This window comes from Canis lupus, chromosome 5 (assembly GCF_048164855.1).
Source record: "Canis lupus baileyi chromosome 5, mCanLup2.hap1, whole genome shotgun sequence".
NCBI lineage: Eukaryota > Metazoa > Chordata > Mammalia > Carnivora > Canidae > Canis > Canis lupus.
Genome location: NC_132842.1, coordinates 65,373,159 through 65,385,408, shown reverse-complemented (window position 1 = coordinate 65,385,408; position 12,250 = coordinate 65,373,159). Strand labels below are relative to the sequence as shown.

The 12,250-nt window shown below is 52.2% G+C and overlaps 1 protein-coding gene across 1 annotated transcript; it reads right to left on the bottom strand.

Annotated features, from left to right (window-relative positions):
* Positions 1-1,215: 1,215 nt before the first annotated feature.
* On the bottom strand, positions 1,216-9,971 carry SNX20 (sorting nexin 20). The gene is made up of 4 exons (XM_072827098.1): positions 9,827-9,971; positions 6,170-6,308; positions 4,570-4,721; positions 1,216-3,224 (listed from the first exon to the last, which is right to left on the bottom strand). Exons 2-4 carry the CDS (start codon positions 6,297-6,299, stop codon positions 2,556-2,558), a joined length of 951 nt encoding a protein of 316 aa, XP_072683199.1. The 5' UTR covers positions 6,300-6,308; positions 9,827-9,971; the 3' UTR covers positions 1,216-2,555.
* Between the last annotated feature and the right edge of the window lie 2,279 nt (positions 9,972-12,250).

Here is a 12,250-nt window from a genome sequence, read left to right as displayed (position 1 = left end):
GGCAAATCACTTCACCTATCAGGGGTCACTTGTAAAACGGGATGAGTATCTGCTGAACAGAGCCAGACAGGCAGTGATGAGGAGAGCCCTGGACACACAGTTGGGCTCCAGAAATGCTGAGGGACCTCTGGGTTTTTGTGCATGGGCAGCCACTGGCAGTGCTGTCTTCCCATCCTGGCTTGGGGTAGGGTGAGAGACCTGCATCCCAGGCACAGAGGCTCCTCAGGTCACCTGATCTCAGCTGATGGGAGGCCTTGCATGGAACAAGCCCCCTCCACTTAGGGCCCAAGTGCCCAGAGTGGGGTTCCTGGGTGTGGGTGAGGCTGGCATAGTGCTCCCACTCGGAGCTCCCTGGGTCCTGGGCTGGGGGGCACGTGGACAGGAAGAGGCCTGGGAAGGGAGAAGACAGGTGAGGCTTATGATCTCATGGACTCCTTCTACCCCATATTATAGGCTTTATTTTTTAAGATGTCATTTATTTGAGAGATAGCAAGAGAGTACAAACAGGGGGAGCAACAGAGAGGGAGAAGCAGACTCCCCACTGAGCAGGGAGCCCCATGTAGGGCTCAATCCCAGGACCCCAGGATCACTCCCTGAGCCAAATGCCGATGCTTCACTGACCGAGCCACCCAGGTGCCCCCATATTTTAGGCTTTTAAAAAACTTCTATGTACTACACACACATCAGGTATATGTGATCTTGAGACACATGCTCCCCCCATCCCACCCTGTTGCACCTCTGGAGTCAATGACTTTCTCCCTCAGTTGGCCTGAATCCATGTTGACTTCCCTCAGAGAGAACCTGTTTTTGAGGTGCCAGGTACAAGGAACACCTGTACTGGAGACCACTATACCATGACCTCTCTGCTTGAAGTACTTTGGGCCACACTGTGTGTGTTCAGATGCCAAGCCTTATAGTTCAAATCCTAGGAGGAAAGTCCCACCCCCTGCCTTGCACCAAATCTGATTTCCTCCATTTCCTGATTGTCCCTTTCTCTGTTTCTGGTTTCTTCCACATTGACCCTTACATTGGGAGCTGCCTCTTTTCTCTCCCAGCTTCTGACTGGAAATCCCTAGGAAACTTCCTGTGATGGGCATTTTTTCCCCTTCTGAGGGCATATTTGGGGCACCTGATAGTTGATGGTGTTTTTCCATTTGATGAAATGACTTACAAAATCAGCAAGGTTTCTTCACCATCAGAAATAGAGTCACAGCCTTTTATATTTCCACCGAACACTTTAATTTTCTCTATGCCCAGAGGTCCAGCATTTCCCATTCAAAGTGTCCTCCTCCCTGAGCAAATTGAGAGATCCCAGGCTTTCTCTGTCGCAAGTGTCAGGCTGTTTCTCGCCTCCAGGGTCAAGCCTGATTGCCACACAGCTGCTGCCACACAGTGTCGCTATTGAACTCATTCTGGTGCAGTTTGGTGACTGCCCAGTCACTGCTACAGCAATCTCCTTGCTGAGCTGGATCCCTGTACAGACCAAACTGGTGCTCCATTGCTAAGATGTCAAGTTACAGGCTCTTTATTTCACTCATAAGCTCAGCCAGATGGTTTAGGTCTTTAGGGACTTCTGGAGTCAAACACATATTGCCCCAAACCAGTCTGTACCATTAGCTCCAGTGTTGAACCTAGGTTATAGGTCCAGGCTCCTGGTGTCCTTTCCTGACAGTGGACTTCAGTCAAGGGCAACCCAACCCATCAGAGAGGTTCCAAGAACATTGCCCCTCAAATGGGGAGGCATTAAACATTCAGTCTCTGTTCTGTCCAGAGGCTCCACTGGGTATCATCTCCCACCTCCCTCCGAGGCTCTGTCTACATAACTCAAGGAGCCCCTTCAAGGGCCAGTGCCTTATAATTGAAAACACACCTGGACAATGAGTTATGGCATCCTAGCCAGAGAATTGTTGGCAACTTCCTTTCCTCAAAATGCCTTGTTTCACAGACTCTTATGACAGGATGCTGTTCTGGCCCAGCATCTTTCTACCCTTTCAAGGGTGACATACCTCCCATCCCAGGGATGAAGCTGGCTTTGAGGAGCAGTGGGTGAGCTTCTGCTTTGCTGAGCCAGGTCCACAGGCTAAGAGGAAGAGCTGGAATAGTTAGGATAATGATGGGGATCTTTGCAGGCAATGTCAAGGAAGGAGGAACAGAGAGGAAAGACAGGACAGCTGGAGAGAGCCATCTGTAGGAAGGGGGTTAAACTTTGTCCATGGCGTGCAGTGTAAACCTTCCCTCCAGCTACCCACAAAAGCATCAGAAAGCTGGAGCTTACTCTCCAGCATTTTGCCAGCTGGGTTTGTGGTTTTGCGGTGAAGTGAGCTTGGTATCAAAGGGACACAGGACACAAGCAGAGGCTTCCAAGTCCCCCAACCCCCCCGGGGAGGGGCACTTCTGTTCAACACAGATGGGGACATGGAGGACCAGGGGAGGGGCTGGGCCAAGGTCACTCAGCAAGTTAGAGCCCCAAGCGGCTCCTCCCACCAAACATGAACCCCCAAACAGCCCGCTGAGCCATGGTGAGCCCCAATCTCCAGCCTGCCTTCCCAAGGGGCTCAGTACAGATATTCCCGCACGGTGAGTTCCTTCAGGGTGAAGCCCCAGGGGCTGGGCTTGCGGAGCTGGCACTCCTGCAGCTTCTCCTGCAGCGACACGAAGTCCTTGCCCAGCCCATAGGCCAGGCGGATCATGGCCTCCAGCAGGGGCGCGTAGTAGCGGTGGCCCTCCCGGGCCTGCAGGCACTGCAGCGCCCTCTCCCCCGCCGCCAAGGCCTCGGCTGGCCGCTCAAGGTCGCGGTGGCACACCAGCATGGCACAGAGGGCCGGGACCACCATCACGGGGCAGTGGGCCGTCAGCTTCTCCTGCAGGGGCACGACGCGCACCAGGATGTCCAGGGCGCGGCCGTACTGGCCCCCGCGCAGGCAGCCGAAGGCCTCCCGGAGCTCGGGCCGCGTCAGGAAGTCGATGAACTCGCGGGAGCGCCGGACACAGCGGATGGCGTAGAGCAGGCTCAGGTACTCCTTGAAGGCCAGCTTGCGCTCGGAGATCATCTCCGCCGTGAAGTTGCCCATCAGGTGCTTCTTGGGGAAGACGATGTCTTCCATCTCTTCCCGGAACGTCTTGAGGAGGTTTTTCTGGAGCATCTCAAAGTCTGAATAGCGCCGTTCCAGCACAGCTTTGTTGCTGTCAAAACTCCCTGTCTGGATGACGACGATTTGGTACATCTGCGGTGCAGAGAGAGAGAGAGAGAGAGAGAGAGAATTTGACTACATCCTAATAGAAGGTTGTAACTGACAGAGTGAGCCCCGGCAAATAAAACTAATGATGATGATCATTTAAAGCAGATCGGAAAACAGGTTATCGTTACTTGCGATTCTGTTTTAAATTGCCACCAGCTGCTGCTGAGCTATAACTGCAGCTGGTGACAAGAGGCCGCCCGAGAATAACAAACAGGGCAGCATGGAGGCGTCTCGGGGGACCAAGACCACAGGAATAGGTGGTGCCGGGGGTCTGGGGGTGCTCCCGGCTTTCCATCATCAAAACTGGACCTCGGGTTCCTGTACCGGGGAGCTTAGGTTAGATCTGCATTTCCCGAGTGTGCGACACTTGAGGGGTGGTTTTAGGTGGTATGTTGGCGGTGATGTCCCGTGGTAAGAAAATGATTGCTTTTTCAGATCTCTTCCAGTTAGAGAATACTGGTTAAGGGCACAGGCTCTTTGGGTTATAATTCCAGTCCTGCCGCAGTCTAGCTGTGTGGTCTTAGGTACGTTAGCCACTATGGGCCTCGGTTTTTGCATCCATGAAATAGAGATAATAACAGTACCTCACTCCTCGGGGTGAGGATGCCATTATAGTTAATGCACTATAATGAGGGGGGCTCTGTTCAACACGCAGTCAGCACCCAGTGTCAGCTGTTGTTATTTCAGTCCCAGTTGAGGGAGCAACGCACAGAGAAGGGTTGAGCGTGGCTCCTACTTGGATGTGAATGCCTTGCCCCAGCACAGGTGGAAATTCTGTTTCAACAAAGAGAGTAGCCCCTAAGCCCAGCGCTTGCCACCAGCCGTGGCCTAACCAGCTGGAATCTAATGACAGCACTTAGCTTTCCTCGCATTTACTCTAACGATGACCTTCTCTTTATGCTATGAGATACCGGTTTCCTCTCAAAAGATACTTATTTCATGTTTTTAAAAGGTGATCTGATTTAAAGAAAAATAGGCTAATGATTATTATCTATCATTATGTTAGATAATATGTAATTATTAATAATATCAGTGATTGGTGGTATCAACTATCGTGTTGAAGGGACACATAGATGGCTAGTTCTGGATGACATGGAATTCATCTGGGTTAGTTCCTTCTCAGGATTAGGGACCGTGACTCACACATCTCTGATTGCCAGTACTTCACACAATACCCAGTGCAAAATCTTGCTTTTTGAAGCCTCTGTTAGAACTCTGTGGGTCCAAGGGCGTTGGGCCCATATCACAGTGGGGAAGGCTAAGGCTCCACCGACTCACCCAGAGTTGGGAGGGAGGTGGTGCAAGGCACACCATCCCCGCCTGATCTTACCACAAACTTGGAGACTTTTCTCTCCTCGATGCGGGCGGACGCGACCTCGAAGAGCAGCTTGACGCGCCTCCAGCAGCGCTTCTCCTTTCGCCAATACTCCTGCAGCTCCCCGGTGGTCATGCTGGAGTTGGGGCTGGGGCTGCTGTGGGCGTCTGCAGAGGACAGCACCCTTTAGGCACTTGCACCAGGTCAGTGCATTTTGGGGACAAGGGTCTGGGGAGACGGCTGGGTCTGTCTGGGATGGGGGTGTCCAAATCTGGAAAAGCCATCCTACCCCCTCCCCCACCCCGCCCCCGCCCGCCCAGACTCCTGCGCCCACCTGGCTGCAGCACAACCTGAGAGCCCATCCTCTCCCCCCCGCTGGATTCTCCATTGCGAGATGCGGTACATTTGTGTTGCACCATCCACTTCCAGCCTGCAGATTGGCCCCTGGTGAGACCCACGCTCCCGACACCCAGCACCCGAGGATGGAGGCTTGTTGCTTTCTGTACGCTCTGCTCCCTATGGCACTGACACGGTGTGGCCAGTGTGGCCGCCGGGCTCCTGAGCACACATCAGCGACCAGTGGAGGGAGCTAGTGAGGATGATGGGCTCCAGTCCCACCCCACCCCCCCACCCCACCCCCAACTCCCAACTCCCAGTGGGATCCTCCCTACTCTCCTCACCTTCTCGCCACCCCGTGCTCTTGCTTGCACCTGCTACTCTTTCTGCCTTTAATGCAACCTTCCTATTTGCTGACCTGGAAAACTGTGTTCCTTAGACCTCACTTGGCCATGTGCCGCTCTGATCATCTTGGGAAAGATTAGAATCCTTCCCCAGCGAAATGCACAGATCATTGTGCATTTTATTTTCAGGGAAATGGGCCCAGGGGCCCTTCTCCACTGTGTCCTTCAAAACACAGCCCTATGTCACTTTAACCCCTCACTTCAGAGTCAGGGCCTCCCACCTACCGGTTTTGTGACATCTCTAATCATTTCTCACAGAGCTGTTTCCCCACCACACCGAAGGGCAGCAGCATTGGATTTGTTTCCGTTTCCCCAGGGCCAAGGACAGAGCAGGACCTACTGAAGGGCTGCATGAATGAGTACATCAATCTGCTCCAGGAGATGACGCTACTGTGGCCACCGTCAGCGCTGGGCCGTGCTGCTTGGCACTCACTGCTCTGAAATGTCCCACTGGCTTCCTTCCATAACTCTCACTCCGAGGGCCTTCTCCAGCCAGAGCAGCCTGTTCTGGAGCTTCCCTTGGAGGATGAAGGATGGGACTGGTGGGTAGTAGTAGTCTGGCCTCCTTGCCTCTTGGATGGGACACCCCGAGATATGTTTCACACGTCTTGCAAAGGACCCCTGTGGGGACTGAGTCCAGTCACCCCACAGCAGTAATCAACACCTTGTCCTGGCCTCCTCCCCTTCTTTTCCTCGATTTACCACTCCCCTGCTATGATGCCTGGGACCATCTCCCAGAAAAATAATTGGCACCGAATTCTCGTGTCGTTAAGAAAGCTGCTCCCTCACCTGTGGCACCTCTCAAAATGCCCACATTTGTATTTCAAACATCTTCAAACCTCTATCTCTGACCAAGCCCCGAGCCTCAAGCCCACCTAAGTGCCCTTCAGATCCTGGACACGGGAAGTCTTGGCCAGCGGCTGATGCTTCCTGCGTGGCCCCCACAGTGCACTTGGCTATGGGTCCTGTCCGTTCAGGGCTCCCGGGGTGCTCAGGACTTGCCATGCTCCAAGGCTGCCAGGGGGACAAGAGACAACAGTGAGTTCCCAGTCACGTTGGGGTTCCTGGGGGGCCCTGGGGTGCTAGGGTCTATATCATAGTCCCTACTACCAAGCCCTCCACTGCTACACTTAGCAGTCCACCCAGCTGCCACACACGAGGCCTGGGTCTGCCCCTATACTGGACTGATTAGCCCAAGGCCTTCTCTTCTTGTTACGATGCTATCATCAAGTTTTCTGAATCTTAAATGTGGTGATTTCAAGCAAAGGTAGTGGCTTTAGGGATTACTCGGGAGAAAGCTGCCAGCTTGTCCTGAAGAGCATCCCAACACTCCATTTTATGTTCAGGTGTAGATAAAATCTCAGTGCCCATAGCAAGGGTACCAGGATGTATCCTTCCCATTTCCCTCTCCCTCTCTAAGCACACCCTTACTGACGACTTGTTGCACACACTTCATATTGCACCCAGGTTCTTCATATCCACTTATTTCACACCCACAAAAATCTGTCGTGACTCCTAATCACAGAAGAGGAAACTGAGGTTTAGTTGGCCCCAGGTGACACTGCTGATGAGCGTGTCCCACAAGCAGAGCCGAATGTCTGTGATGTGTCAGCTCGTGCGCTCAGCACTCAACACCCACTCTCTCACTTAACTGACTCTGTGTGCAGAAGGACTGTTATCTCCATCTTATGATAAAGCGACGGAGACTTGGAGCCACCCACGATCCGACGGCTAGGAGTTGGTGGGCAGGACGCAGAGGGAACCGTCCTCGGGGCCAGGGGGAGGGCAGCCAGCAGGAGTGCTGGGGCAGTTTATGCAGGAGCTCTGTCTGTGACCCAGATCCATGAACGGGATGACCTGGTGCTTGCACTTGAGTGTGCCTCAGTTTTCTATTAAGGTGGGTACAAGAACGGAACCTGCCTTCACAGGGCTGGCATGAGGGTTAAGTCGGGGAGACCACGCAAAGTAGCAGCAGCTCAGCACTCCGCACGTCCCAGGCGTGGTACAGTAGCCCCTGCTATTCATGCCTGACACAGGACAGTACTTTGAGAAATATTGGAAAAGGCAATGACTCCTCATGAGGGTGTGAGTTGGAATAGAATTTAACACGTCTGAGACAAATTGGAAACCGGGATGCTGGGAGCGCCTGGGTGGCTCAGGCGGTTGGTTCACCTGCCATTCAGCTCAGGTCGTGATCCTGAAATCCTGGGATCGAGGCCCACATGGGGTTCCCTGCTTAGTGGGGAGTCTGCTTCTCCCTCTGCCCCTTGCTCCTCTCTCGCTCACTCTCAAATAAAATTTTAAACATACATACACACACAGACACACACACACACAACAGGACGATGGAAATACTAGCTCAGGTGGAGTGAAGAGCTGGGGCACTGCTTTGGGACAGAAATTCAAGATTAGAAGGGTGCATGTGACCTTAACCCTCTTTTTTCACAAGATCTGAGGACACCGCATGGGGCACATGGGGCAGAGCTGGGACTTGAACCCTGGTCGCCTCAGTCTGCTGCATTCCCACCCTTGTCTGAATCCTTCTGCTGACTGTGGCCTAGAGGGGCAGGACTACTGCTGCTGTAAGAGCCCCAGCCCTGTCCCTGGGCTGAGGGCCTCCTGGACAGGCCTGGCCTGGGGAGAGCTGAGGTCATCTGGGAGCTCAGGTGAAAGGAACCCAGGGCCATTCTCTAGGTGGCTCTGTGCAGTTGCCCAGTGCATGTCTCTCCTCCGTCCAACCTTACTTTACACAGATGGGAAACTGAAGCGACCAGTGAAGTAGGGGCATGGCCCCGGGCTGCACACACTTGAGTCTGCTAGAGCCTACACACCTCATTTGCTGCTTCTCCCCTTAAAGAGTCAGGCCTTCCATCCTGACCAGTGGTGAGTCTGTCTGCAAGTTATTTAGTATCTCCAGGCCGCAGGGTCCCTACCTGAGAAGTAAGGCCATAAGCCCAGTCATGGCAACAAGACTATGGATGATGGGGGACGGTTTCTCTATATACTGGTAGGTGCCCAGGAAAGGTGGTGAGCGGTCTACATGCTCTCTTCCCTAATGTGTGCTGGGTGGCCAGGGTTTGTGGAAGCCCAGTGTTTCCTGTGGGCACTCCCATGTACCTGCCTCAGTTAGCTCATCTGTAGAATGGGTGATGGCGAGCCTCAATTGTCCCAGCCCTTCCAGCTCTGCTATCCTGATCAGGCCACACTAGTGCCAGGTCAGTAGCAGGGCACAGTTTACCCAGAGACCCAGTGAGAGCCCAGGAATCATGGTCTTGGCTGGGTGCAACAGCAAAGCTCTAGCAATGCTGAGTATGAACCCAGGGCTTTGGATAAAAATCAAATTCAGCAACCAAAGCCAGTTCCCTTATGTTTTCTCTTCCAGGGTTGGCTGGGAGTCACCATGGGTGGAGGGGGGGGGGGGGATGTGTGTGAAAAGAAGAATGGTAAGCATTGGTGCATGCGTGGAGTCTTGGGCATCTCTAGGCCTCAGTCTCCTCATCTCTGAAATGGGAAAAACAGTCTGTCACTCCAAAAGCTCTTTGGGGGCAGCCCGGGTGGCTCAGCAATTTAGCACCACCTTCAGCCCAGGGTGTGATCCTGGAGACAAGGGATCGAGTCCCACATTGGGCTCCCTGCATGGAGCCTGCTTCTCCCTCTGCCTGTGTCTCTGCCCCCCCCCCTCATGAATAAATAAAATCTTAAAAAAACAAAAACAAAACAAAAGCTCTTTGGAACAACCAGACATGAGGTTCTAAGGTTACTTCTCTCCCCTCTCCATACCCTGTATAGCAAAGGTTTCTAGATTTTATAAGAAAATCCTATACATGTTGGTGCTCTGAGGCGGGGGTCCCGTGCATGGCCCAGGAGACAGAGCGGCTTCCCAGCCCCCTCTCGGTCCAGCTGTGTACAGACATTCTGCTCCTTCCCTCTCGGGCCCTGAGCACCACTCCTCCCTCCGAGACCTGCCTGCCATGGCCAGGCCGGCTTCTGATAGCAACACTGAGCTGCCTTCAGAGCCCATGCTCCCTTCCTGGAAGGGCTCCACAGGACTTTCCATCAGAGTGAGACAGAAGATCCTGGACACTGTGGGTGGGCACACATTTGGGAATCTCCCAGGCGGGTTGGGGTGCCAGGAGCTTGTAACAAGCAGGTTTCCTGGCTCTTGACATCATAGACTCCCCTCTGGCCGGTCTGGGGATGGGCCCTGGATTCCACATTTTGCACAGGTTCCCCCAGGCTATGCTGACACAGGGGTTCCCTGGCACCACTTTTTGAGAAACGCAGGTGCTGTGATTCATTCCCCATCCTCAAGAGGAGTTGTAGAAATATCCCAAAAGAACTGAGGTGATGGAGGGTCAGGGAGCTGTTTTCTGCTCTATCCCAATGAGCTAAGGAGAGCTCCACACATCAAGGCTGTACGGACCCTTCTCTGTCCTGCCCTGCCCCCAACAGGTACTAGGGAGGGCCACAGGAGGAGGGTGCTCAGGCCTCAAAGGGCCGGGGCCCCACAGAGGTTAGGATCAAACACTGACCTGAGGCCTGTGGTCCTGTGTGGGTCCAGGGATCCGAGAGGAGTATCACATAGCTGCCTTCAGCTCTCCCCTCTCTTCTAGGCTCCAGCAAGGCTGCCGCTTCTAAGTTCCCCGTTTGAAAACAGGAAATAGGCTGTGTGACCTGCTCCTGGTGGCCCCAGCCCATTGGCTGGTGACAGATAGTATACTGAGCCCCACAGACAGGCGGGCCCCACGGGGCAGGGACAGGGCAGGATGGGGCAAGGCAGGGCCAGCCCCGAGGGATCCGGTTCTGAGGGATCCCGTTGGGCTTCACACAGCCTTGCAGCTAGCTTGGCTGTCCCTCAGAGTCCCAGATAATCTCTGGCATTCAAACAGCGTCTCCCACTCCTCTTTAACATTCAATATTCTACCCTATGAGCTAGGCCTGATGGGGGCCCTCATGCCCCATGAACGGATGGGGAGACTGAGCTTTGGAAAACAGGGCTGGTGGGATGCAGAGCCAGCATGTGATGTGGAAGAGAAATGGGGTAAACTCACAATTCCATTTGGTGCCTTTCTCTGGGCAAAGCTGCATTCAACACTCCCAACAGAAAGTACCAGGGAGGGACGCCAGGGTGGCTCAATGGTTGAGTGTCTGCCTTTGGCTCAGATCGTGATCCTGGGGTCCTGGGATCGAGTCCCAAATCAGGTTCCCTGCTGGAAGCTTGCTTCTCCCTCTGCCTGTGTCTCTGCCTCTTTCTTGGTGTTTTTCGTGAATAAATAAATCTTAAAAAAAAAAAAAGGAAAAGAAAAAGAAAGTACCAGGGAAGTCAGCCCAGAGGTCTGTGATGTGGTTCACAGCCACTAGGTGTGTATGGCGTGAGGGCAGGAGACTGGGACAAAAAAAAAAAAAAAAAAAAATAGAGCCTTGCCAGCCCCCAAGAAGGCCATCATGTTTTTCTTCTGATCTATGACCCCTTCTTCCCCATTAGAGACAGTCACACTCCTAATTCTGATGGGGGTCACTTCTTTGCTTTCCTTTGTAAATTTATGACCTATGAACAGGACACCTTTCCCACTGAAACAACAGAACTTAATTTTAATGATTTTGGAATGTTAGGTAAATTGAGCCATGCATAGTGTTTGTATGCTTTGGTGTCTTGTTTCCTTCATTCAACATTTCTGTGTATAAGATTCCTCAATTTGTGTGTGTGTGTGTGTAGCTGGAGATTTTCGTTTTCGTTGTTGTGTTGCTACATTATTTGAATACATCATTATTTCTCCTTTTTTGGGGTGTATGTGGGGGTCTGTGAATACACATTCGGGTTGTTTCTAGCTAGAGCCATTGTGATCGAGGCTGCTGGGAACATTCTTACACATTTATCCAAGTGCACATGTTCATGGAAGGTGAAATCCCTAGGTTTTAGAGTATGATGAGCTGAAGAGCTTTCAAGTGTGCTGGATTATAAAAAATGTTTCTCCCAGTGACCGTGTCTCTTCCTGCTTCCACCCACCGCAGCGCCTGGGTGTTCTAGGCACTCTACGTCCCCACCTACACTTGATGAGGTCAGTATTTTTTTTTTAATTATTGTAGCAATTCCAGTGGGTGTGTAAGTGGTGTCTCATCATGATTTTAAGTTGCATTTCCCTAATAAGAAATGATGTAGAGCATCTTTCCATAGTCTTATTTTCTGTCCTTATATCCTCTGTTCAAGTCCATTGCTTATTTTTTTAAAAAAAGATTTAATTAATTAATTTAGTAGAGGAGGGACAGAGGGAGAGGGAGGGGGAATCTCAAGCAGATTCCATGTTGAGCACAGAGCCTGATGTGGGACTCGATCTCACGACCCTGAGATCGTGATCTGAGCTGAACTCAAGAGTCGGATGCTTAACTGACTGAGCCACCCGTGTGCTCCCCATTGCTTGTTGTTTGGCTGCTTTTCTTCCTGGTTTGTAGGTGTTTTTCATACTTTCATTTGGGTCAATGTGGTTTCCAGTATTCTTTCCCAACCTGTGTGGCTCGCGTTGTACTCTCTAAATAGGGTCTTTGCATGAATAGAAGTTGCCAACTTTAAAGAATTCAACTGTATCAGTCTTGGCTTTCACAGCCCATGTCCTACCTTAAAACCACGGAGACTTCTCTTCCATTGTTCTTTCTCGTTGCTTCTGCAACAACTTTGCAAGCCACCGAGAGGCTTAAGCTGAGTCACTACATGCAAAGCACTTAGAACAGTGCTGGTCCCTAGCACCACACGAGTGCTGGGAATTCCTGGTGTTCTCAACGCCTTTCCAGTTTGCCTTTCTCATTTGGGGTTCTCTGATGCCTTAGAGTAGATTTTCATGTATGGTGTGAGGTAGGAGGCTCAGTATTTTTCCCTCCATGGTTACCCCCCGGCCTTGTTTGTTGAAATGGCCATCCAATTGCATGGCTCGGTAGTACCATCACTGTTAAAAGGGCATCCA

What these genes read in the sequence shown, in the direction of transcription:
- SNX20 (XM_072827098.1), bottom strand. Translation starts at nt 6,299, where the DNA reads ATGGCAAGTCCTGAGCACCCCGGGAGCCCTGAACGGACAGGACCCATA. An exon ending in AGGATCTGAAGGGCACTTAG is followed by an intron (nt 4,722 to 6,169) that starts GTGGGCTTGAGG and finishes TGTCCTCTGCAG; the next exon opens with ACGCCCACAGCAGCCCCAGC. An exon ending in GAAAAGTCTCCAAGTTTGTG is followed by an intron (nt 3,225 to 4,569) that starts GTAAGATCAGGC and finishes TCTGCACCGCAG; the next exon opens with ATGTACCAAATCGTCGTCAT.